The sequence below is a fragment of the Paralichthys olivaceus genome, chromosome 14, assembly GCF_024713975.1.
Source record: "Paralichthys olivaceus isolate ysfri-2021 chromosome 14, ASM2471397v2, whole genome shotgun sequence".
Classification (NCBI taxonomy): Eukaryota; Metazoa; Chordata; class Actinopteri; order Pleuronectiformes; family Paralichthyidae; genus Paralichthys; species Paralichthys olivaceus.
The window spans coordinates 15399693-15427463 of record NC_091106.1 but is presented as its reverse complement, the minus strand read 5'-3'; the positions used below and the strand labels follow the sequence as shown (position 1 = coordinate 15427463).

The 27771-nt window shown below is 42.1% G+C and overlaps 1 protein-coding gene across 1 annotated transcript; it reads right to left on the bottom strand.

Moving 5' to 3' along the window:
* Window positions 1-25: 25 nt before the first annotated feature.
* Window positions 26-26260, bottom strand: pcsk2 (proprotein convertase subtilisin/kexin type 2). Its single transcript, XM_020087432.2, has 12 exons — window positions 25758-26260; window positions 23842-23946; window positions 19484-19597; window positions 18864-18972; window positions 18132-18169; window positions 13121-13197; window positions 12058-12146; window positions 11186-11361; window positions 8905-9120; window positions 7417-7517; window positions 5885-6112; window positions 26-1126 (listed from the first exon to the last, which is right to left on the bottom strand). The coding sequence occupies exons 1-12, from the start codon at window positions 25956-25958 to the stop codon at window positions 637-639; spliced, it is 1944 nt and encodes a 647-aa protein (XP_019942991.1). The 5' UTR covers window positions 25959-26260; the 3' UTR covers window positions 26-636.
* Between the last annotated feature and the right edge of the window lie 1511 nt (window positions 26261-27771).

The window sequence follows — 27771 nt, the reverse complement described above, 5'->3', positions numbered from 1 at the left end:
CGTGTGCTGCAAATCACTCAAGTGCTTTAATAAACAGCTGAATAGATTTATTATAGTATACGTCAAAGATTATGAAATATGAACTGAGGACCACAGGCTGCAAAATGAATCACACATTCCTTTCCTTGTTTATATAAACAGTGCATGTCACAAAAATATAAACAGAAAGAAGTATCACAGCTCTGTTTGCAAGATATTAAACTTTAAGTAGAATGACACAGAAAATCATTTACAGTCACAAACTGTATAACAGTTGGCAGAAGAGAGGTGCAGGGCAGTCAAAGCAAGAGCATGAAAGAGTGGAGCATATTTTGCTTATATACAATTCTGTCGAGTGTAAAAATTCACATGATAATAGTTTGCTTTCTCTATGTCGAAACAGATTATCGAAGGTTACACTTTTATCATGATTGGATTACATGAAACATTCATCGAAGGCTGGGGGGCTAATTGAAACACTTGATAACAGAAAGCGGAGTGAAAAGGGGAGGAGAGGTAGACAAAAAGGGAGGATAATGAGGGACTGAGAAGAACCAAAGTGATGCTGTGAGATTAAGAGAGAGGGATAGAGCAAGATTGCAGAGAGGGAGAAAGAGAGGAGAGAAGAGAGAGAGTTGGCAACATGCAGATTGGATTTTAGTTGTTTTTACTCATCAAGCTCTTCAGACTTCTGTCTATCGCCTCATCCAGCTCCTCCTCTAGCTCCTCCTTTTTGGACATGGCGAGTTTGGACTGATAATCACGCACTATCTGGTCTATGTAAGGGGCACTTTGTGTTCCGTGCAGCATGAGAGTCCACTCCTTCAGGACCCCGCGCTGTGGCTCCTCGCCTTGGAAGCCCACCTCCAGGACCCAGGTCCCTCGCGGGTCCTCGCCCCAGGTGTGGGTGGTCATGAAGGGCCACTTGTCAAATCCCACCTTGGAGTCGTCGTCACGGGGCCTCCGGCTCAGTAGGATGGACTTTGTGCCCATGGGCGAGGTCATGTTGAGGTTGAGGTCGCCGCGGCGGCTGGCGTTGACGGTGACCACCGCCTGGACGTGCTCCAGGTAGCGGACAAAATTGTCCTTCCCCTGGCAGGCTTCTGTGTTGATGGCCAGGACAACCTTGTTGCCAGACTGGATTTTACTGGAAAAGCAGAGAGAGACAGAGAAAAGTCAAATATCAGAATGTCCTGACACTGTGAGAGCAGAGAAAAGAACTGTCCTTTCTTTCAGTCTACTTACGCCCTGCTCCGCTCCCCTTTCAACGTCCAAGCAAATACAGCACTTGACCCACTTTTCCTATCGAACCATCCAACCCTGACAAAGCACCAAGGCTCTTTTTGAACCTGCTCCCTCATCACACAATAGAAGTGATTATTATTATGTCTGCTTGCTTGATGGTGTAATTTATCTCTAGTGGAGAGGATGAAATATTTTGCTATTTGGTCGACAACACACATTTTTTGTATTTGGTGCCCCACAGGTTTGTCACATAATATTCCCACTAGTTTGAAATCATTTGATTGCATTCTGTCTATTACGGTTTAATTTCACAATTTACCATCATATAGGTAGCACACAAATCTAAAAAATAAAAAGTGAATCTAGTGATTCATAGTGAATCATAGGTTGGTGATAATGTAACATTTTAAAGGCTGAGCGGTGTAGATAATAGATGGATGAATGAATGGATGGATGGATTGAGGGATGGATGAGAAGGTCTTTATGTCATTGAATAAAAGACACTTTGTGATTTACAATGTTACGAAAACTGGAAAAAACCATCTGCTTATAAAGATGTGATGTGGTGAAGATGAGATTATGTCGGTGTGACAGACTCACCAGTGATCTCACAACATCACATTTTATTGTCACTATGCTCTTAAGAGCTGCACAATACATAGGGACAGTATCTTATTATTAAGGCCTAATCTAGAAACTTTAAACTCAATCAGAAAATAGAATTCCCATCTGTTGCCTGTTTTATATTGTAGTTCCTATCTTCCTCGTGAGTCTCTGATCACTTCCTTTGTGTGTTTCCCTCCAGTTTTGATTGTTTGAGTTTGTATTTAAGTCAACTCCTCAGTTCAGTCTCTGTCGAGTCGTCTGCTTTGTGTTCCTAAACCCGCTTTGTTTGGTTCCTTCTGCGTCTGCCCCTTGTTCTATTTTCAATAAATCCATTTTTTTTGGATTGGATCCTGCCACGATCACAAGTTAGCCCAACTTACATCTTCAAAATGAATCCAACAAACTAAAACAGATATAAAACAAAGACAATTTAAAGAAAAACTGTAAATTGTTGCATGAGAAGCTGGAAACAGCTATCAGCAAAACTATAAGTGAAACTTTAAACTCTAATAAAATGCCTCATTGCCCCTGAGATGGAATTTTGAAACTTTACTGTAGAAAAGTTATTATATAGTCGACACTTTCTCTCTGATCTGTTGTAAATCTTCATCTTTTAAATAATTTGTGTGTGATGTGTCATATACTGAACCAACCCGTGATTTCAGCTGCATGAAGAGATTCTTTTTATTTCATTCTGATGATGGATTTGTTCAGAACAGAGTGTGAGAGCAGACTCTGTTATTGGAGAAACACTGTCGTACTCATCTCTCTGGGTGACGGAGAGAGAGACTGAGGAGAACACAGCAGGGCAGGGGTGGCGACCAAAGGCTAAGGAGGCTTAATAACATTATCAGAGGCCGAAAGCAAATCGTGGGTGTTGGAAAATGGGGGGGGGGGGGGGTTGGAGAGAAGAGACAACAGAGACGAGACAAAAAGAAAACGAGTGAGACAGTGTGGTGCAGCGGCGGCCTCGGAAAATGATTAATAGAGCTCTATGCTGAGCACGGAGAGGTGAGGGCAGTGGTGAGCTGATGAAGCAAATTACTATTCCCAGAAAAACAGAACAATTTCCAGTGGGAGTTGACTCAAAGTGCCATCACCCATTCACCCATTCAATGTGCAGCACATTCAGCAATTCTTATCCTCAGTTAATTTGAATGTATGACAGTGAATCTATCTACTAATTCTAGAAAATCTCTGTCTGTCTTACTGAGGCTCACATATCTCAAGAACCATTTATCTTATCGGCTTCACACTTGGCAGGTGTATTCATAAGGGAGTGCAGAGTCATATTTGGTGCAATTTGGACAAACAATACTTTCAATAATCACCCAATTTGAATAAACAGGTGGCTGTTGCTCTGTAGCAGCAGTGACTGGTGCTCATTGACGTATGTGACATTGTCGATCACAACAGTGCATTTTACGTCAGCAAGTACGTTTGCAACAATGACAAATGATTCTCCAGGTCGAGTTTCACCGAATTTGAATTTACAGGTGAACAGCTCTTTGTGCAGCAGTGGTGGCCAAGCTTCAGGGTTCTCGCAGACAGAAATCTGCAACCGGCATTACCACAAGCCAAGCAAACATTCCAAACAAGTATGTTTACAACGGTCACTACAGTGACACAACTAAATATGTAATTTGTGTCGGGTGCTTCTGAAGGGCAGGACCAGCAGAGATTAAAAACAACCCCACCTCACACTGGGGCCCTGCACGACAGCTCCGCTCATAATGAGAAGTTCTCCTCCAGCTAAGTAAGCCGCAGCCAGCCAGAGAGCAGCAATATCAGATCAGTGCTGAGCAGAGTGCTTGCGAGCACGGCTATGCTGGTGTTTATTGCTTTTCTCTGGTGATACACTATCATCAGAGGTGGCTTGTTATAATTATATCCTCACCACAATAGAGGCAGGAGGAGCCCCGCGGTGCTGCTGTGGAAACAGTGAACCGATGAGAAGTACGACACAGCCGGCGTTGCAGCTTTTTAACACACAGCTCGAAACATAGCTTGAACAACACATCACATTGTCCCTCATTAACAGCACCTTAATGAGCAGTTATTCTTTCCATAATAAAGGTTTTTCTATGTCTGAGCAACAAGACAATGTTAGACTTTAAAGCAACAAAACCCTCAATGAATGTGTATAACCACAACCGTTCTGAATACAAGAGCAAGTCCTTCCTGTGCACCATTTGCATGTTTCGTCCTCAAGGATGCAATAAAACCATATGACTCCTCAGGGACGCTCCTTTTTTATCTGGCACCGCAGTCAGGGAAGGCTCACACACACACACACATATAGAGAGAGACTTTCACATCATGTTGTCGTGACTGCTTCGCCTGTGGAGCGCTGATTAGAGAACGAAATGAGGAATCTGAGGTGTTGACGGTGGCAAAAAAACCACAGAGGTACAGTATTCAGTCTGCTTTTTTATCTTCACCCACACATTGACACTTGTCACAATGCATGTTAAAGCTCGGGAGTTAGGTCGCACACACACACATCTACACATACACACTTCCACCTGGAATCCCTTTCTGGCTGTAAGTGAGTTTAATTGACATTGTTTCCCAGGGTGCCCTAAGCCGGACTATTTTTGGCGCTGTAATTACAGCGACTTAGAGGGCGAGTCACAGGAAACCACCGGGCATCGTACACGGGAGCTCAAAGACCGGGGATATGATAGCTGGCTGGGAGAGCCCTTGTGCGGCATGCAAAAAGGGGACAGGGCGAAAAGATAAAGAGGAGGAGAGAGTGGAAATGAAAAAGATGACAGAGATGGAGGCAGGAGGCACATATGAGAGAGAGATGGAGGAGATGCAGGGAGGGAGACAGGATGTTGCTTCTTAATGTGTGTGGACACGGGGAGGATACGATGACAAGAGGGATCCTCCGACTACAGCTGCATCGGTGAACAATGAGAGCGGAGATGTAGAAGAGGCTCTAACATTATAGAACGAGTAAAAGCTCACGTTAAATATCTCATATAGGCCTAATGAAATAATTATAATAGAATCCACATTAAAAATGCAGACCTTACTCTGTTTAAAAATATTGATGTAACACAACTTAAGAATTATCCCAGTTTTTTTTATATATGTTGGGGGATTGAGCTGAAGTGTAAAAGGAGGACATAGAGTGGAAGGTCATACATCAATGACAGATTCAAACCTGTGACCTGATTTGTGTGAGTGTGGGCTTAGATATTGTTCTGTATGTAGGCCCTGTGGGGGGTGTATCCTGCCTCTCGCCCAATGTCAGCTGGGATAGCAGCTCCCCCTCAAAAGAAGAGGATGGATGGATAACTACTTGACCCAAGATGTTTTTTTACACTTTGTGCTCTGGATGTTTCAAATTTCCATGTCACACTTCCATAGGAGCATACAGGACCATGTTTGGCCTTCAAACTAGTTATAATGTGTGTTTTAAAGGGGAGAGTTGTGGACACACTCACTCCCACAAGTTTGGTAACATTAGCTGAGATTAGCTTGTAGCACTGCAGGGTCATTGTAATGAACCATTCATATGTAATGACAAAAATATGTTATTTGTTCTCACTCATGAAGGTTAGAATGGTAAAACTCCACACATGCATCATTCAGCAGAGAGAAGGTCAGATAACCAGGAGAAGAAATGACGTGAAAATCAAATTTTAGAGTTTTAATTTCATGTATCTTGAAAAAAACGTAATCAAAAGGAGAGGATACGAGATACCAACGACTTTTCTACATTTTTTGCGGGGGTGTTTACCATTATCAGTCACAGAAAATCGAATTCAGATGACAAAAGACGAATGCACTATCCCACAGACAGCGGCTGCTATGAAACTAAATCATTACAAATCTGCAACACAATCAGACAAGCCGAGCAGCTAAACTAAGTATTGCAGGGTTATGAAGTGGACACTCCCATTGCAGATGTTTGATTGAATTGGGATTACTCACTAATTAGATGAGTGTGTCTTTTATGTTCCACTGAGATCGTTGCATACATATAACATGTACATGTAAAATGCAATATCCACAGTAAAAAAAGAATTGAAACGTAACTTACTGGTTCTCCTGAATGGATCCAGCTACACAGTGGAAACGCTCAGGCACAGTTTTCCAGTCCTTGGACATTTTCACCATCCCCCCAGCGTCCAGCACGCCGTAGCCAAACAGGTGGTTGAACTCCAGGCCCACGCCGTTCCTCCTCCACTGGTGGACCTCGTCGTGGAGCTGGTTCCTCTTGGAGGTGAGGACAGACAGATGCTGCATGTCTCTCCATGTCAGGTCTGGGCTGGGGTCATGAGTGTACACAGGGCAGAGGAATAAGGGGATAAAGGGAAGGATAGAGGGATGGAGAAGAGATAATATTGTAAGACAGGCTCACAGGAACAAAGAGAAAATCTCTGATTCATGGTTTTGCTTTAATTATATCTATTTCATTATATAAACTTCATCAGGTCTTTGTATCGGGCAGATTACGGCCTTTGTCTGTGCTTCCCTCCATTATCTCGGCTGTGTGTAGTGACGGCTTTCTTCTGGCTGACTCACTGGCCGCTGCTGCTGCAAAGGTCAAGTGTGTTAGGGCAGTAAAAAGGCGGCGCACTCGTCCTAACAGCCTCGTGGTTATTTGCTGCCGGACGGGGCGAGTATCCACTCCTCCCAGCGGCAACATCATTACTGTGTGCAAAGCAAACAGTCTCTCTTTATTCGACTCCACTCGCTGGTGTTAGGTAACGGCAGCGCAGTCTTGTCAGCCTCTAATGTGAGAAATGAAGCATCTGAAGGGAGAACGACGCTCCACAGGGGATTTAAGAAGAAGCGTTCTCCAGGTTTTAGATTTGTCATATTTGTTTTATAATGTGTGGCTGGGTTTGTTTAAGTTGGCATATGTTTACAATTTCTTTCTGATCCACAAGGATTATAAAATCAACTCTTTTTAAGATCTGGTGTCGTCATCGTGGACCATCGTTTTCATCAGATTGAGATGATCAAGTGCTGTGGTGTGTTTCATCATCCAGCACAGCTTCTACGCATCCATCATGGGAAATGCAGTGATAAATAAATCATAAGCGATGAGCGCATCTCAACAATATGATCTGTGTTTTGCAGCTTGTACTGAGATAAAAATAAGACCGATCCAAATGTGATTTCTGTCCTTGGCACCAGCACAGTGAGTCTTTGTGGGCGATAGAATAAGTGCTGATTTACTTTTCATTCAGCTTAATGTTTGATAAATATGCGATCTGGTGGAGGGCGTGAGATGATTTGTGCTTTTGAATAGTGTGGACGCACGGAGAGAAAATGAGAATAAAGGATTTGAGGATGGAGATTGACAGATGAAGACATCAATTCCACATGAAAGCTTAAAGTTGTACTTAGGAAGAAACGACAGCTCTGGAATGAATGGCACATAAAGCAGTGTTCTTTCAAATCAAAGATTATCTAAATGTACTGGTTGAAAGCATATACTTGAAAAATTAAACTTTCTGACCAGCTGAGAGGAGTTGAATGAGCTGATATAATAATGTATACAGACGGAGCGTCAAAATCAATAATGATGATAATGACAGGTGGAGGGGGCAGTAAAACACATACTTAGCCTCAAGAGCCAGAGCGAAGACACCAGCTGCCTCCGGAGCTGCTGCTGATGTACCGGAGTGACGCAGCGTGCAGTTCCCGTACAGGTCCGTAGTGGCCTGAAATCACAAGAGAGAAACAACGAGGATTTTTAATAAGGTGCTCCATGAAAATAAAGTGGGTGGGTGGTTATGTGTGACTTTTTTTCCCTGCTGTCATTAGTATTCGCTCTTGGGGGCTTCCCTTGACCTTGACAAAAATGATATCACTGTCATCTATTTTGTCATTGATGGAAATTTGCAAAGATATCAAACCCTATGAAATGATAATTTCCACATCATATTTTAGAAGTGGAGTCAGCCCTTTATGATGAATTATGCCAAATATTGTAAAAGTAGAAAAATACAAATTTTGGATCATTCTATACGGATCTGCACCAAATTTCACTCGTTCATAGATATTAGCATCCACTGAAAAAATGTTGCATCCGTTAACAGACAGGAAAATAAGAGTGAAGAGTGTACATTGGCTGGATCGTTATTCAAACACCTTGGCCGACAAGTTGTGTTTATATTTCCTTAATAGGCATTCATTCATTTAATTTGGTTCTTAATTAGAAATGATAACAGATTGACTGCAATTAGACGGGGAACCCCAGGGAAGATCTGTGGCTCTGTCAACAGCCAAAGGTGATTTGCATAATCACAAACACAAACCCTGCTCACTCTTCGTATACACGGGAAAATTCAAAAGTATTGTACAGAATGTCAGCCTATATTCTCAAAGCAGACAAATATGAGCAGGTCCATTATCCTGACATAACCCCTGTCTGGCATCTGTCCTCGATAAAAGGAAGAGAGCATCATCCTTCAAGCTTCATCTGTCTCATGGGTGGTATGTGTTCTCTCTGTTTGACTCTGGTGTCTCATCCACGTTTTCAGGGATCACCTGCTGGTGAAACGATTCCCCAGGTGAAGGTTCAGGTAGCTTAAGCCAGTTACAGCTATAGTCCATTTGTGTTTGCTGAGGTCAGACACTAGATTCACTTGTTTGATTTGTGACTTTTCTTTCCATTTACAAACACAAAAAAATCTAAACATTTTTACAAAATCTCAAAATCCCTATATTTCTATTAGTCGTCACAGTATGGCGGCTTCTCTGAGCATCAACAGCAAAATGATGCACCTGGATGGAAGGGAATCAGAGACCTGTTCCTCCAACTAAACAATTTTTCATAACCAGCCAGCATTTACAGTGAAACACCTTCTCAGGTCTTATCCCAGGCCTCATCCAATCTCCTGAAAGTCCCAGGATGCACTGCTTCCAGGGCAAACAGAAAAGAAGCTATTTACAGCTCAATCTATGAATAAGGAGGCAAGTTCAAAAGTCATAAAACATGACAAACAAGTCATCTTTGAGTGCACAGACCAACTGAAAAAGACAGCTTCAGAAGGGTTGTGATACATGACATATACTTTTTCTCTACTGTGATTAAAACACACTCACCACGCCAGCCTCTGGGTTCCTCTTGCGTCCGTTGCTGAACGTGGAGGCCAGCGTGGAGGAGCAGCTCTCGTCGTACAGGGCGGTGCGTCCATCATTGATGGCAGAGTTGATAGAGATGGTCCACATGCTGGAGGCATAACCATCGCAGTTGCAGTCGTCATAGCTACCACCATCTCCCGATGCCCACACGTAGATGCTGCCTTTGCCTCCGCGGCCCTGAAACGAGATTATTATCATCCTTATTAAAGTGGATTGAGAATAAGTCACAGTTCTGCTTATTTGGAGGGGGGTTTACATGGATGAAATGAGAGCTGGGAATTTGGAAATTTGGAGTGTAATTATCCATTAGGTGCCTGTGTGTGCTAGCGGGTGAATTATGTCCATAATCTAAATCCAACTGATCACAAAAGTAAACTGGATAACAAAGATAAAGCAACTGGAAACAAATCAGGGGGGAAATTACCAGTGAGTAGATTTCAAAGACATCTAGATTAAGATGGTGATGGTGTCTGATGAACTGAGATCGTCACATTTAAAACTACATAATGTTTTTCAAATTACTGATGAGTTAGTGTGTTTATGTGCATCTGCGTGTGTCTGTGTTGGAGGAATTGCACGGTGGATGCAGTTGCTGTTGCCTTTCAGAGGGTGGGAGTTTAATTTGTGTGTTACTTTGCTATAAATAACAATGAAGTGCCTCTGTTCAACTTCCCACTGAGTGAGTTAAAGCAGCCATTGCATTTAAAGTGAACCATCGTAATAATAATGATATCGCTATCAAGTAGTATCATAAAAAATTGATTTTACCAAGGCAAAAATAAAAGCAGCTGATAGACAAGCTGTTAAACTTTTAACATGATGATTATTTTAATTCTTTTGAGTTACATCAAGTAAACAGAATTTAAATCAAATGCTTTGTCCTGTGCCAGTAAATACTTTTTGCAGTGCTCCATGTAAATGAAATCACACATGCAGTAAAAAGTCATGATAGTTACTGATGGAGCACCTTGAGACATGAAACATCTCACTCAGAGTGTCCTCTCCACCACCTGTTTCTACAAAAGGGTCGACCGCCTCCCGCACAGAACAAAGGATCAAGTGGAGGAGGAGTGTCGTGTCCTTCATTTCACCGTGCTTATTTATGTCTCTCTATTTCCAAAGATCTGAGCATCACTGAGCTCTGAGCTTCAGGCCTTCTGTCGCCAGCACAAGCCAAAAACGCTACTTTCATTTTGCACAGCACGTCAATTTGTCATGTACTAAAATCATAGATGCTCCTTTGAAAAATCATACAATTACATTTAAGTTGCAGACGTAGTGGCTCCCAGTGCGAATCAGTATTGCACAAGATGCTTGGTAATTTTAAATGTTGCACAGTGCCCATCATCTTCAGCCAACATAAGCTTGTATAAGTGATCATTAGAATCCAAGAGGCAGATTGCAGAGTGGCTGCTTGATTAGTTGTGTTTACATGATCAGAGATTACAGTCAGAGCTGCTCCTGCTCAGCTACCCCTGCCTGAGAGAGGGCCATTTCAGAGCAATCCACACCTGCCGGCACACGGTGCATGATGATTAATCGAGCAAGAAATTGGCAGTGGCACTGTTAGCATGGCAACTCTGTGTATGTGTGTATGTGTGTGTGTGTGTGTGTGTGTGTGTGTGTGTGTGTGTGTGTGTGTGTGTGTGTGTGTGTGTGTGTGTGTGTGTGTGTGTGTGTGTGTGTGTGTGTGTCTTCATCTGAAATGGCTGCAACCAGAGGGTTTACATTTAAGCCCCCTTAGCAGACCTTGGAGAGTTTTAACCTTGCAGAGGCTTCTTTGAGCAGGAAACAGCACTGATGCCTTCTGGGGCTCCAGAAGCCCTGAATCCTTTCTGTGGTTAGCTGATACAAAATATTCTAGTGCCAATCCATCACATAGAGACACATTTCACTCAAAACTACTGATAGAGTAGGTCAGGTGATAACCAACATACAGTAAATGGGTTTTATTCCCATGAAGCTAGCAGACACTGCTATCATGTCTAGACCACCATCTAACAACAGTACTTATAAAAAGTCAAAAACCAAGGGACAGCGTGTCCCTTTCAGAGTTTATTATCGGGGTTCATGACAGAATAAAAATATCAGTGGATGGAAAATATAAACCCTGAAGGAAGCAAATGTACATCACTGTTTAAAGGCCAATATGATAAAAAGATGATTTAAATATGCACCACTCGCTTCCCACTATATACGTTACCATGAAACCCTCAGCACAGCACGTATGATGCGCCCTTACCTTGTTGACGCCGTCAGCCATAGCCTGCAGCGTGAGCTCTCTTGGTCCGTCCACCGTCTTGCCGTCATCGGTTGGTCCCCAGCTGGCGCTGTAGATGTCAATTATCTGCGGCATGTGGCTGATGGATGATGCCTCGATGATGTCAGTCATAAAGGGTTGGTCCAGCATCCGGATGCCTGACGGAGCAACATCTCCACATCAATCTGACATTAAAACTCTAATGTTGCTTTGTCGTGCTACTATTGCTACTGCTACTAATCAAATAATAATGCTTTTGTATTATTCATTATTATTTATTTTCTTATTTGAGGATGTGTTTTGCACAAGAACATCATATGCAGCTCTGTGTGGTTTAGCCTTATATAAAACTTAAAAACACTTTATAACTGGTTAGGTTTTCAATGTCTACAGGTTCAATACAATGCTTATACATATTCTGTATTCAAAGCATCTAAACCCTTGGCAAGAAGGTGATGTCGGCTTTGTAGCAGGACACAAATCAAGCAGTCGATATTCATCTTTTATTTCTACCATGTTACTCACAGAGACAATTTCAAGAAAACTCAATATAACAGAAACACAAAGCTGTCTGGATTAATGGCGTTGTCCTGATGATATGTGGACTCAGCCTGAACTCAGCAGTAATTTGCAGTGATTCTATGAGTAGATCCCAACCGATGCCGTGCTGTTCTTCCACAGTATTATACCTACATTTTCTGCCGCACACAGCGTTTCCCCTCAAAATGAATCACCCTCATCATACCTTTGATCCTTCCATCATACCATTATCACAACGGTTGTTTGCTATCATCACTGTCGGCTCATTGTTATTCCTCTCACTGTCCAATACGCAACTTTAATATGACACACACCTGCCACTTTTGAATTGTAGGCGACTCCCACGCCGCAGATGTTGTTGTTGGCTGCAGCAGACACCTCTCCCGCACATCGTGTGCCGTGACTGTTGACACAGAAATGCAGAAAACACAGGATTTGCATTCATTTACATTCATTTACAAGGGGATATATTGTGGGTTAACGTCTGAGATAAGATTTCACAGATTAGATGGCTGCTTTTGTCAACCTTGCGTCTGAGTAGAAGGTGGGAATTGTTAATAGAAAAGGTTTAGCATTTTTGTGGCCAAAAATCAATTAGAATTAGCATAAACAATCTGTAATTCTGAAACCTGAAGAATATTATAGCTCATGGACGGTGAGAAAGATTTCTCCTTTTGTTTTTATGTTATTTATTTGAGCCAGACGGAATATGTTTGCACATATCTGTGTTTGCGTGTACCATGTGATGTGTGTCTATCTCTCTATCCCTCGGCTCCCCACAGGGACACTGCGGAGAGTCAACCCCTCTCTCCCAGCATGCTTTGCTACAGACAGGCAGCTATTTATAACAACCGACTGATTAGCCAGCGAGTTGTGCCCGACAGTCAGCAACTGCTATACTGGCAACCCCAAATGTTCCCTTCTCACTCCCTCTCACACACACACACACACACACACACACACACACACACTAATATGTCTAAGCAGATGGATGTATTTCTCTTTGTTCCTCTCCTCCACATGTGTTGCAGTGGCAGTGGATCACCCAGCGTGATGGGAGATGGGAGGCAGATAAGGCGTTATCAGACAGCAGGTCACCACTGTGGACACTGCAACTCTGAGAGGAGACTAGACTTGCGTTACTTCTCCTTTATCTACCTCACCTCCTCCAACAAAGCAGCTAAAAAATAGGCATTATGTGTTCTATTGTGTTGTGTTGGACAACAGCTCTGTTTATACTGCACCATTATGTCTTAATGGAACTAGACAGAGAGAAAATCAATAGTAGGAAAGCTGCCTGACTCTGGAGAGGGTGCACACATGTGCACACAGAAACACAGAGAGTATGTAAACAGGGGTTGGCTGAGTGAGCTTTACCTGTTGAACCAGTCGTCTGTGTAGCGTGGAAATGGGTATGGGTCATTGCTGCTGAAGTCGTAGCTGGCGTCGGCATTCTGAAAGGACCAAATGGATGCATTTACCAAAACAACAACAGCGAGGCAGAAAAACAAAAGGAGAGATGGCAGAGGGAAGCGTTTCATTGTGAAGTACTGACGTTATACCTGTTTATCATCTGAATGCACCTGTTGGGAGTGATTTTGAGTTTTTTCCCAAAATTTGACTTGCTATATGAGAAAGGCTGCTTATAGTTTATATGTTACATTCAGCAATAACTAACACCGTTTAATGGACAGTTTGAAATAAGATTAGTCACTTTATTGCTACATGCAGCTGTTAGCTTAGCACAGCACAGATAAACAGGGGAAAACATATTGTGACCAGCTGTCTGGTTTATCCAGGATTGTCCCAGTTTCAAGCTTAGTGTCCAGAGTCCTGGAAAATATATATAAAACACTAAATATCCAGGATTCAACGACTATCTGAGATGCAGAGGAGACAGTCGGCCTTCTCTACTTTGTGGAAGCAGGGGCTGCTTCTTCCTTCCAAATCTAGCAACGAAATTGGGTATTCATGGCATCTATGTTGTTGAAAGGTGTGATCAGAGCTGGTCCCTGATTTCCTGAATAGTATGCCAATGGTATGCTGGAAATGCTGGTAGTAGTGTGGTATGTCTCTATTTGTAAGTGTTTTAATATTTAATCCACCTTAAACAACCCAAAAATCTGAAACAGCTCCCACAACAACAAAAGTTTAATTCAATAGCACCTCCAGCTACAAAGCTTCAAAATGACCATTAAAGTCAAAACAACCTCTGTGCAACATTTTCAACAAAAACCTCAATATAATAACCTTCATAAACATAAGATTCATTCCAGGGTTATTGCACTAGAATACATTCGTTTAGGCTTTGTGTACCAAATAAACTTCCAATGCCATATAGTACACATGAACAATGATTTGAAACACCGTGCTATATGTTATCGCAAATCTTCACTCTGGGGCAATGCTGCAATAATGTGTGATCACTGCAGGGATTTCAAGCTGAGAAAATGAAATAATTCCACATGGCCCAAAGTAATAGGATCAGAATGAACAGCAGCGGAAAAGCAGGAGCAAACAGACACTGCAGACACAGAGACATTAATGCAGTAAACATAATTATCAGAATAGCCATATCTGGAGGACACAAACACACACACACACACACACACACACACACACACACTTGGGAAAGTCTTACACATGTTGCTCTTGCTTTCTCTAACTCACTGTCAAAGCACATTCAGGCTTGGAGTGCTATTTATCTTTGCAGTAGCCCGTAACAGGTGCTTCAGTGCGGTCATGGGTGCGGAGAAGCCACAGCCGTGTTCGTCAGCCACACACCCCAAATACACCAGATCAATCTTAGGGGCTGTTTCCATGCTCCAGCCTGTCAGCCCTGCTCGCTGGCATTTAGACAAGATGACTCAGTCAGCGACAGGGAGAAAGCATAGTGACCCAATGGAGAAACATCGTAATTATGAGGATGTGGAGCAGGTAACTAGTGGAAAGAAGAAATGCTTGCTGCATGACGAAGTGGACATGGTGAGAGATCTGCAATTGTTTAAGTAGACGTGGCCATAAATAGAAAGGTAAATGTCATTTGAACTACAGTGTTTCTCCTTCTTTCTTTCCTCTTCTCTCTCTGTCTGTCGGACCTCTCATAATCCACGCTTGGCAATGCACATAGCAACCACCTAGATTTTTCTATGCGATAACATTTTAGACAGTTTTAGACAAAAGCCATTGTCATGGACAAAGCTAAAAGCTGTAATATAACATGTTTGCCAGTAAGGGACCATGTGAGGCAAAGACACTACACGTCATGTTGTTGTAGCTTACATCCCATTTCAATGAATGTGTATGTGGTGTTTTGATACGTTTGATACTAGAATATAAAGATAATTCAAAACTTGAGATAATTCTTTACCTCATTCTCTTTTTAAAAGTGTGGGTTAGTTTATGAAGGTTCATCAATAGCCATACCTTATCGAGATTATTCAGAAAGGCTATTGTTGGTCAGGCCCACATTTTTATATATTTTAATCTGGATAACCTTCCTCAGATGAACATAGTGGCCACACAACATTACCTACAAATTTAGCAGCCTGGTGGTTCATGTGAACAGGCTGGTCTGGGTTGGCAAAAACGTCTATAGTCTAACAACACCAAAATTAAATAAAAATTATTATGTTTGAGAAGAAAGAGAACATGTTTTCGCTCACAACAGACATAGAAGTGTATGTTTTTTTTCCTTTTGCTTTACTTGGAGCGAAAAGTATCAAATGACCTAATGGGGCATGTCCATGAATCACTCGCAGTGCTCTTCAACCTCATATCTCCTGCTATCAATCAAACTCTGCTCTTCCTCCGGTGTCCTGTGAGCAACCAGGTACAGAGTAATGGATGGTGCCCAGCTTCAGCCTCCTCACCTTTACCCAGCAACCCTCGTCTGTCCACAGTCCTCGGAGTGGATGGTAGAAAGAGCAATGAGTCAGTGCTGCTATAGCGGAAGGCAGCATGGCTTGTTTGTTCATCCTCAGATACAGTAAAAATCATAGGTTTAAAGAGGATGAGGGTGACGTCATCAGCTTGATGGTACATTGTAAAGTAAAATAAAAAGCTTTCCACTATAGTGGAAAGTGCATTTACTCCACTTAAGTACAGCTGTGAAGTACTTGAGCAGTTTTGAAGGCTGATATTCTAAATACATTTTGCTGTTTCTATATATTTACATTTTTGTATTCTTTAATGAAGAACTTTTACTGGTTTGTAACTGTTGTGATTGAGGATTGAGTACATCTTCCACCAGTAAAAGGCAAATATCCAACATGCAGTCTGTCACTGCCTTTAATGTTCTAATGTGTTTTATTCCTGTGTTGTTGATGCGGACTAAGTAACATCATTGTGTATCTTCCTAAGTGCTATCATCATGCGGACAACCTAATCTATAATCTAGCTGATGCAGGATTTCTGTATAATTCGACCTCATTAGCATGTCCTTTGCCAGATGTTTCAAGTATCACGAAAAAAATCTATAACATGAGGTCCAAGCTAACTTTGAAGAATTTACAGATATTGTCCTTCCATTGTAAATGTCTGTGAATGTCGCCTGAAGCCGTCGGGTGTGACAATGACCCAACAGCATACTGTAAATCCCTTCAAGTTACTTTTACAGACACGTCCCTCCCTGTTACTTCCTCTCTCCGTCTCTCATACAAATCCAAATAAAAGCAACACATGAGATGAACTTCACGGTAATGTGATAGCATAACATGTTGTCATGGTAACATATCAGGGCGTACAGAGGTACATTTGCAACGCCGTATTCCTCTCAAGGGGCATTAAACCCAATGACACACCTCAGCTCCTTTAAAACGGTTCTCGTTGAGAGGAAAAAGAAAAAGGTCATCCCCTGATTAATGCTGCCATTACTTTGAAATCCTTATAATAATGTAGTAGCCAAACACAATGAGGATTGATCATGTGCTTGTAAGTATGGAAACAGAAAGACTACAGCTTGTGTCCAGGAATCAGATCACACTCCACCATGCCACCATCTAATGCTGAATTCTGTGATCTGATAGAAGCTGGATATAAGCAATGCAGCATATCTTCCATTATATCACTCAGTAGTATAAGACCAGAATCTGTACAGATGAGTTTGTTTATTCAGACCGCTTCAGCATTAGCAGATAAACATACCATGAAATTGAACTAGCAAGTTAGAAATTTCTCATCTCAGGACACGCAATCTCACAATTGATTCACCATGTCAAAGTGTATAATATGGGCTGCTACAGTAGGATTATCACATCAGTGGTAAATGCTGAAAAACATGACGCCCACTATCTCATAAACAGACACTTGGTTTTCAAAAGAAGACACAAACATGCACACAAAGACCCACAATCAGCTCGGATCAAACTAAAAAATATGACGATTCCAAAATATGTTCTATTTTTCATGTATTTATTCAGCTGAGAGTAGGAGATCTTTGTGGGTTTGTGAAACACCATGACGACGGGTAACAAAACAGAACTACATACAGTGCCTCTGTCTCTCTCTTGCATGCACTCACACACACAGACGCACACACATGCACACATACTTCAGATCTATGCACAGCAGGATCCATCTATCCAGTAGACCATGCTCCTGCATCACCCCAGCTGAGGCCGTGTGTTATTTTTGGGCCGAGGCTCATCTCTGTTAACAGGCAAGAAGCATGCAAACGCAGGCAAACATGGTGGGGGGTGCACAGGAACATGCACGGAGAGAAAAAAATGCACACATACACACACTTTTTCAAAACCACATTTAACCTGATTGCACAGTGTGGACATGAGCCAATGTGGAAAAGCGAAACAATGGGGAAAGAGGAAACTACTCCGGAATCATTGTGTTTAAATCTCTTTACAACAAAATATTAACAAATATGTGAGATAAATAGCAGACTACCTCAAATCTCACTCACAACATCAAATTCTGTGCAAGATTTTATTTGTCTGGACAGAACAATACAGTCACACTCTGCAGACACAGCAAAGTCTACAGTCACATCAAACTAAGTCCTCTGCATTTCCTTGTTCCGTTTAGCAAAACCTCTTGTCCTTTAAGGTTTTATCAGTATTCCAGAGATAGAGCATCACATTATGCAGCGCCAACCACCCTGGCATTATCTCCGCTTGTGACAGATCGGCCTGCCATTGTGCCTGCCACAGTGCAGTGTGCATTAACATTAAACAGCTTGGCTGGCCGTCTGCCTGTCTCCGTGTCCTCCAGGAATACAAGGAGACTCGGCAGCCATGAATGCAACCCGGAAAGCACCTGTCACTGCCAATGGCGCGCCACATGAAGCCCATGAAATCCACCCCTGCTTCACTTATTAACAGCACTTCAAACAAATGAGGGAAAGTATGAATTTTGGAAACGCAGAGGTACTCACATAATTTGATGCCAGGTCTGGGTGAAGAAAGTCGATGCCTGAAATGTGAATGTGACATTAATCAGTGATAATGCATGAGAAGGAAACTATTGCAGAGGGTAGTATGACCTCAAGTGTCTGATACACCAAAGTTTCATGTTTGTTCAGTATAATAATTCATTTGATTGATATGGAACGATGCTAAAACATTAATAAACAGATAATGAACTGATTGAAAGAAAATTACTCACCAGAAAATTTGATTGAAGTTCTAGAGTTGGCTTTTCTTTTCTGGTTATATCATAAACTAAATATCTTTGGGTTTTAAACTTGAAATGTGAGCGTCACCATTGGTTCTGTGTGAGAATGTGCCTTTTTATTTATTTTTTGCTTTACTTTTTACTAATTTCCTTTTCTAAACTTATTTATATTCATCAATATTGCATTTGTGTATTTATATACTATGCATGTAAGTATAAGTATAAGTATAAGTAAGTATCGCTACTTAATATTGCAGACAACTTTTCTGCCACTAGCTGCTGCTGTGAACATTTAGCAATGTGCCATTGTGTCACCACACAAACATAAATGACCAACCACTCTGAACCAGTACATATTGTTTACAACAGCACACCAGTGGTCACATATTCTAGAAAGTCACCTGTTGTTAGTCATCACTGTGTTGTTAATTAAACAGATAAAAGCGTATTTACATGGATTAGTCTCGGGGACAAAACAACACGCAGCGCTCACCGTCATCCATGATTGCGATTGTGACTCCTTTGCCCGTGAAGCCAAGTTGCCAAGCTTCAGCCACATTAAGATCCAGCCCAGGGGTTCCATCTGCCTGGCCTGTGTTTATCTAATCATTCAGAAAACATGGAGAACATCCATGAGTCATGGCACCCAGGTGAGCCACCACTAGGGAATTAGTCAGCATGGAGGATGTGTGTGTATGTGTGTGTATGTGTTTGTGTGTGTGTGTGTGTGTGTGTGTGTGTGTGTGTGTGTGTGGGAAGGGGAGGCAATAGATAAGGACCGCTTGGGGGTGGGAGAGGGAAGGTGAGAGTAGGGGGAAGTAAATGTCAGCGATACGGCACATTCATCGGACACCCCAGATGAATGACAGCAAGCTCGCCATAAAAAGTCACGCTTGCCAGTTAGGGTAAACAAGAGGGGAGGAAACAAAGCGGCATGAATGTGGCGATGAGATGGCACGCACAATATTGGCCAGGCTAATTAAAGAATGAATAACAACATTGATTCAGAAGTAGTGGGGAATATGCCTGCCCTCCGAGTAATTAAGATAGAAGAATGTGGATTGGTGCTAAAGGTCAGGTGGCACGCTTGCAGCTGCCGGGCTGATTACTCACCAGGTACCACTGTTTGGTGAATAGAGGGTCGCTCATGTTGACTTCAATGTCATTGATATTTCTGTAGCCTCGCTTCTGACGACTGAATCCATCTTGCTCCAACACATTCTTCACCTGGAGAATAAAGCAAAAGAAATCCCAGATCAGGGTGGTTTGAAGTCAGTAATGGTCTCATAAAACATTGATTATGCAAAGAGCAAAATGATGTAAATAAAAGTGGAAAAGTGCAGGATTTATTATGACCAGCTGAGATGTAGGCAGGTGCTGCCCTTTGCACAAAATCAGCAAACCCTTCTGCTGGACCAAAAACATAAATTAAATTAAAGGGGCTATTCATTCTCTACAAATCAGAGGGCCTGCAGCGAGAGTCAAGGCTCCCAAACTCACCTGCCTCTTCAAATGATGGAAATATTCTTCCTCTGACGACATTCTCTGCAAAAGCGCTGCAGCAATTATGATCACAAATGCCCTCGCCTTTCTTTGATTTATCAAAGACACGGAAAGCTGTGTTTCAGATTACAAATACTTAGCAAAAGCTGCCACAATACCTTGAAGATAAGATATGACAGAGCCAGTAAACGATGGGGATAAATGTCTTACATATAAAACAGGTGCTCGATTAGCATGGGGACTGTCAGCAGAACGATTATCATTATTTATACTGCATTTACCTCACTGCTCCATTCTACAGATTACACTCCCAATGTTTCACAGTAGCCCATCAAAGCAGCCATTCTAATTTGAAATTCCCATCCCCTGTGAGGTTGTTAGTGAATTGAATCAGATAACCACCATCATCAAATGAAGTAACCAAACTGAGGAGGTGACGCAGAGGTGAATGAAATGCTCCTCTAATAGTTATCAATAGCTAAACCAAGCCTGAAGCTCTCAATGTGAAATTTATTACCAACAATAATGGCACCCAGTAGAGCGCTCCTCCATCAAGGCCCAACAGTGATTTTTATTTGGACTGAATTGCACAAACTCATAAATATAAGTCCCCTGAATATGTCTGATTTTTTTCCCCCCATCAAGATCCATCCTGGATCTGCCCACTAATCCGAACACAAAATGTAATTTAATGGACTTGTCCCTGACCCATTCCGCATCCTTCCACCACGTTTCATGGTAATCCGTCCTGTAGCGTTCGCAGAGTCTTGCTGACAAACAAACCTACAAAGGAACGGATGGGGGTGAAAACACAACCTCCTTCGCAGAGGGAACAATCTGTTTGTCACCGAACAATGTCCCTGATTTGATTTGAAGGTTTAGATCCTTCCCTGTCTCTTAATGTGTGTGTGGGTGTGTAGGTTAACTAGAAAAGCTTGAAGCCAACCTTTTATTGTACAAATCTCTTTAATGCTGCTTCTACACCCGAGTGTTTGATGCTAATAAAAATGAAATGTCTTCTTTTCACAGTTTAAAAGCTGCGTTTTGAAAACCTGCCGACTAAATGTTCCTGTTGAGCTTCTCCCTGAGCAAATTCAGTCTTGCGCATCTGAGGGAACCAGGCATTGTCCTGTATGTTTACCGCCACAGATAAGAGAGCAGAGCAGCACTTAAGATGGCCTTTTAAAGCGGCCACAGCCTATTCATCCACATCTTGCTTTTATGGCACACTCCAGGCAGCATCAGCATCACCATCAGGAGGCAAACACACACTGTAAATGGACTCTGTCAGTAAATCCTTTAAATAACAAGTCGACTCTGGAAAGTACAGATACATTTGCATGGTTCTGTCTTGGAGGATTTAAAAATGCTGAGGGAAACCAGTGTTTTTGAATTAGCCTCATGTTATATTTGTCATTACATCATTTAATTCACATTCAGAGGGAGACTGCCAGTACACTTCACATTACCCCCCCCATCGCCACTCCATCCATCATCCATTTATTCCATCACTTGGCAGGAGAGCCGGTATTTCCCTTGAGACAGCATGTGACACTGCCCACTCACAACATCAAACAGTGCCCGTGCACCACCATCACACTCCGCCTTTGCCCGCTGCCTGCTCGCAACTCACAATGCTTCGGTTCACCTCAAATCAAAGAACCACGGATGCCTCGCTCTTTCTGCCTTGTCCTCATTTCCTTCTCCCCCCCCCCCCCCAGCCGTGTGCCATTCAGGGTCAAGGGATACTGCTCATTCACAAAGATTTCTTCTTTTTATTATTTTCCATGTGTTTATTTACCCCCACTTCCTAGTATAAGCCTCGAACAGACTTTGAATGCATTTATCTCATGTGAAAAAATATGGGAGGAAGGAATCATGCAAGGGTGGATGAATCGATGGACGGATAGATGGATGGATGGATGGGGTGAAGGCAGGGATGTGTGAATACATGGATGTCACATTTGCAATCAATGTAACGCTTGAGATGAAAAAGGACAAGAGAGGAAAAGGACAAGTAAGTGTAGAGAAAGATGCAGAGGATAGACACAAGGAAGTGGGTCATCAGGCCACATTAATAGAGTCCAACATGGCTCCTGGGAAACTGAGAAATCCACCCAGTGCACTACAGTCAACTCAGTGCTGCTACTCAATTAGACATGTTGTAAGTGCAACGAGTGCGTCACGACTCCGTTAAATTAAAAAATCACTTAATAGACGACAGCAAATGGTGAAATTCCTTTTTTAACATTATTCTTTACCTTTTTTGCACATAAATGTTCACAAGCAACAAATGAGCTCCTTCCTTTGTGACAGAATCACATGTGGAAGACTGAGATACGTCCGCCCTTCTATCTTGAAAAATGGTGGGGAAGACACTTCAGCACGATAAACAGGGGACGTTAAATGAGACTCGCTGACCTCATCCATCCAAGAGATGCCCAAAAATCAATAACTGCAGTTTCGCATATGAGCATGTCAAGTATCTGATTAAAACCCGTCACTGGAGCGTGGACACGAGCACTGTGTCCATGCTGCCTCACTTCCATTAGCTGTATTAGCTTGGTGGAGTGGCGTGCATTTATTTTCATTAGTGCCTCTCGCAACTGCAATTAGATAGGTTGGTTGATTGTCTGCAGCAGAGACCTCCACTTTCACTGCCACCAACTGTAGGCTGAACTCATAACGCCCAGTGCTTATACTCAGATAAGACGCAGCAGATCTTTTATATCACAAAGTCAAGCTGCCTCAAATAACTGAATAATCTCAGGCCTTTTTCAAGCAAAAGTGCAAAATATTTACAGGCTCTGAAATGTGAGAATTTGCAGCTTGGCCTTGTCTTCCATCAATAGTGAGCTGAATATCTTTGGGTTCTGGTCTGTTAAAAAAAACTGTTGTCTCCGAGCACTGGGTAATTGTGACAGACATTCATTTTCTATTTTCTGACCTTGTATAGATAAAATAAAATAAAAAAATAAGCAGACTCATTCATTGAAAAATAATAATGAAGATATAAAGTATAAGTAATAAAATGAAATGCATATTCTCATAAAAGATTATTATCTCTCATAACCACATCTCAAAACATATCTTAAACATATCATATAACATATTGTTGTAACTTAAATCTCGCATTTAATTTGATTGTGAGTTGAAACATTTTAAATGCCATTAGAAATGCACGATAAGATATTAGAACATTACTGATTATATGATATAATATAATTTGTCATGAAGCACTGCTTCATCAGCTTCAAATCAGCAGCTTCAGATCAACATTAAACCACGGAAATTCTCAAAATACAAAAGTGAAGCATGAATAGAAATGAATTTAAGACAATATTTAGAAATGGATATCGAATCAGTGGCGTCTCATCAGGTTTTCATTGCATTTTTACATTGTACCTTTGCTTCCTATTGGACTGTAGACACGACCTTTAGCTCATATATCCTAGATCTGAAAATGAGTTATGAATTACATCGTCATTACGTCACTATGAAATCAGACTATCACATCATACAGAGCAGTAATGCATTAACTGTTGCAACCAATAAAATAATGGTTTTTATTACAGTATAAAGACGCCATCATTGCCTGATTGGGGTATATACAATGCATCCACCGCACCTCCAATACTTTTCACTTTGCCATGGTTGTGTAGATACACTGTGTCTGACTACAGTGGCCACAAACAGACTATCAAAGACCCAACTGTAGAGAAAAAAACACAACAAATTCTTCATCTCACCATCAAGAACACAATACACACATTTCTTTTTGGAAGGTGCATCCAACTTCCATATAATAACATAAAGAATCGGCTTTCCTGCTGTATTTTACATTAATTCTTGCCTCAAAATAACCATTGTCATGCAAAGTGTAACGGTAGACATGCTGCTGTTGGCGCGTGAAGGCAAGAAACACATGGTGTGCTATCCTCAGTGTGTATCTCTGCGTGTATGCTCACCCTTGGGTCTTTTTGGAGCCGCTGACGGCTGCGGGTGCTGCGTTTGCTTCGCCTCTCTGAGGAGTCCTGAGGATAGAAGTGAAAGAGCCCCTCTCCAAAGGGAAGCTGGGTAAAAAAAAGAGAGGAAGAGGATGGATGAGGAATATAGAAGCAGAGATTAGGACAAACATAAAGCAGCCGTTAGACACTGTGAGAATGGCAAATCAAAAATACAATAGAATATAAATGGAGGACAGCGGGTCATCCTCCAGGTGGGAAAATGGGTGATGATTCCCTGGCTTTCAGCGAGGAGCTATTTTAAGGCACTAGAGAACAATGCTGGAATCAACCATAATAAATCACAAGGGCAGGGAAATGAGACGCATCATCCAGAGCTTTCCCTCCGGCACTGGGCACAGATTAAAGACCCCCTTATGCTTTAGTAAACACCAGGGTGCAGGTCAATCCTAAAAATAAATGCTCTCAGATGCGCCTGTCACATCTAATGTGAAAATGAAATTGTTGTGGAAGGATGAGGATTATTCTTATCTTGCACTGCTCTTTATTTCTGCTGTTGTTGCTCTGATAGACAAACACTTATGTGATACAAAGAGAGACAGAAAAAAGCTATTAGATATAATGCATTTATATTTACTTCTTTGAGCAATCAAGGTTTATTATTGAATACTGGCTGATTACAGATGTGTCTCTCTCCATCATTTATCTCTGGTTGTGCTCACATCTGTACGTGTGTCCCGGTTCTGTGTCCCAGTCTGGTTAATTAAGCAGCAACAGAATATAATTCAAACCACACAGATATTGTTTAATGATGCATATCCCATCAAGACAAATATAGCTGCCGATTGCATAACCTGGGTGGCAGGGAGGCAGAAGATGGGGGTGGGTGGGTGGCAATGGGGGTGATCTAGAGCCTATACAAGAAAAACAACAGGCAATCACAGCAGTGGTGATGCTGCACGACCACAGCGCAGATATCACAACGTGACGAGTTACAGACTGGAAATGTTTTTGTGGAGGTACATAAAAAAAAGGTGGAATCCTCATTCAGAGGAGCTCAGACACTCCTCTGTTCACTGCTACGCCTCACTGGCTACAGCTCCAGCCAATTTCACCCACACATTTATTTTGACATGTGACAGGGCACACACACACACACACACACACACACAGTGTCAGGGAATAATTTCTATTAGTCTGCTATAAATGGCTTGTTACGAGCATTTGACATGTTGTGATGTGTGCTGCATTTTTCAGTCTCAGGTGAGTAAAATGCCATGTCTGCGGGCAAGGCCACGTATGTCACCATAAGCAATGTGAATACACTGTGCCCTCAGTGTGTGAGAGAGACAGAGAAAGGTGTGTTTTTATTCATGAAATCGTATAATTCAACATATTCCAACAAAAATAAATAAGCTTGTTCTCATCCGTTAAATGGTATTTAAGGGCTAAAAGGACAAAACATAAAACCTAGAAAATCCCAAACTCCATGTTATGAGAGAAACCCTGTTGTTCTAATAGATTTTTGGGCCTTGGATCGTTTCAATGTTTTCATTGCCTATTAATTAATATGGACTGGGCAGAGTTGAATCAACAGCCAATGGGCAACCTACTTAATAGGACCTGCATTTTAGTAGGAATGACGTCATCAAATTGGGAAAAAGTATAATGAAGTCAAAGCAAAAGAAAACACAGAGAAGCTTCTTGGTGTCTTCTCCTCTGTCCTGTGAATGCTGCTGAAGACTGTCTATTACATTTCTGGTCAAGACAGAAAAACAAACATCTTCCTGTTTTAGTGTTTGATTTAAATATTAGATTTACAATTATAGATTATTAATTGATTTTTGTTTCCTCAAGAGACAGGAAAACACCATAAGCTCATGGTGCGAGTATAGTGCATGGCAGTGGAGCATCCCTACCTTTCGGGCACTCTGGAACCCATGTTGTGTTGCAAGTTGGTGCGCCTCATCCTGTGCGTCCTCGTGCAACTGGACCAGGAGATGGTCCGTCAACACTCCGTCTGCAGCCTGCGTCGCCAGCAGCAGCAGCAGCGGCGGCAGCAGCGCGTTCAGCAGCACCGTAAATCCCGCGGCTGTCCCGTGTCGAGCAGATCCGCGCATCGTGTCTGGCTTGTGTCAATCAGCCCCGTCTGCCTGCAGCCTGCCTGCCCGTCGGAGTGCGATCAGTGTGCGGGATGCTCCTTGCCAATGGTGGGAGGAGGAGGAGGAGGAAGAGGAGGAGGAGGAGGAAGAGGAAGAGGATGTAAAAGAAGGGTCGAGTCAAAGCTTTCACGGACGCATCTCCCTCGTTGCCAGCTGATGGAGACCACTGGGAGTTGGATTTCACTCCGCTTCTGATGTGTGCGCTTGTGCGTTGTGCTGGACCAAAACCTGCATCCTCAGCTTTTTCTCTCTCCTCCTCCTCCTCCTTCCATCTGTAATTCATTTACCTTCCTCACTCGGGCAGTTTCTGCTCGTGACGTCGTACCAATGGGCTCCGGCGGGTGTGTCTCCCTGTTTCCTCCCCCGGATGAGCTCGAGGACACTTTTCAGCACCTTGGAGAGTTCCTCCCATTGTGATTGTGTTTTTATTGTTGAGTATCTGCAGCTGATCAGAAAACACGTCACCCCTAATGTCTCAGTGAGAACTAGTGTGGCATAGCCTTATGATGACCTCTTCCATATTCCTATTTAATCCTCGCGTGCAGATGTACATAACTCAGTTCTACTCCAGGCCTATCCCTACAGTTTTGACATACTGTATATAACTCCACAACGACCAGATTGACCCTCTCTGTGTGGTGGAATGTCAGAACAGTGCTGCTGGACGATAATTGGTCATTTGGATGAGAGCAGCAAGTCTTTAGGGGCCTGTAGAAGGACTGCTCTTACAAAGACTGGCTCATTAAAAGACTAAGACTTGACTGCCTTCACCCTGCTTCCCTGTTGCCATACGCTGATGACCTACATGAATGAGATACAGAGCTGCTGCTGAAGGATTTAACAATGACGTGCATGTGTGACAGAGAGTGAGAGAAAGAAATGAGAAAATTAGGATTTCCTTTAAAAGGACCATGCATGCTTTGTGCTGCACAGCCAGCAGTTGCTACTGCAGAGGTCTTTTCAGTTCAACCCTAAAGACTTGGTGTTCATCTCATGCAAGACCTCTCTACAAGATCGTAAAATATTCCATGGACCCCCTGAAGTATGTCCCTTGGATTAATTTGACATGCATTTTTTATGTCTTTGTTTTTTCAATTTTACTTAATTTTATCAATCGATCAATTTATATTGTACTTATAACTCAACTCAGTAACTTGTACTGATGAGGCATTAATGTGATGAAGAGGGAGAGTAGGAAAGAGAAAGAAAGGAAAACACAGGACAAATGTCTTAGATATAGTGTAAGTATTCAAAATGTTGTCAACATAGAACACCAAGATATTGTGATAATTTAATGGGATATATCTGGAAACCTTTCACAGACAGGCTGTAGGTTTTTCTCTTTTTTCTGATCTTGAATAACATCAATAAATTATCCTGCTGTCTCATAATTCATTCTGCCCCTAGAAACCCTAATTGTCTATAGGTGCAAGAAAGCTTCCTTCCAATGTCCCGGTGTCTCAACAAATTGGTCGTGAACAAGAGCTTAAACACAATTTGCAAAAACTGTCCTGCTCATCTGACTACTCCCCTATATCGCATACATTTCATAGAGACAGTTTCGTAAAATCAAACTGTGAGTTCAGTGATGAAAAATGATTAGTTTTCATTATTTGCAGTCTCGTGTAAATTATTTCACTTGTTTGGCAAAAGGTGAGATAAAGTGAACATGAAGAGAATAAGAGAAGCTTTATAAAATATGCTTATGCCATATTTTGTGCTTAAAGCATCTATCTCTGTTCAGTCATTATGCAACTTTTTGAAAGATGCA

Bases quoted from the DNA above. Each gene is read 5' to 3' on its own strand.
- pcsk2 (XM_020087432.2), bottom strand. From the start codon at position 25,958: ATGCGCGGATCTGCTCGACACGGGACAGCCGCGGGATTTACGGTGCTG. The intron at 19,598-23,841 runs GTGAGCATACAC...TTTATTCTCCAG, and splicing joins GGCTCCAAAAAGACCCAAGG to GTGAAGAATGTGTTGGAGCA. The intron at 7,518-8,904 runs GTGAGTGTGTTT...TTGTGATTTCAG, and splicing joins GGAACCCAGAGGCTGGCGTG to GCCACTACGGACCTGTACGG.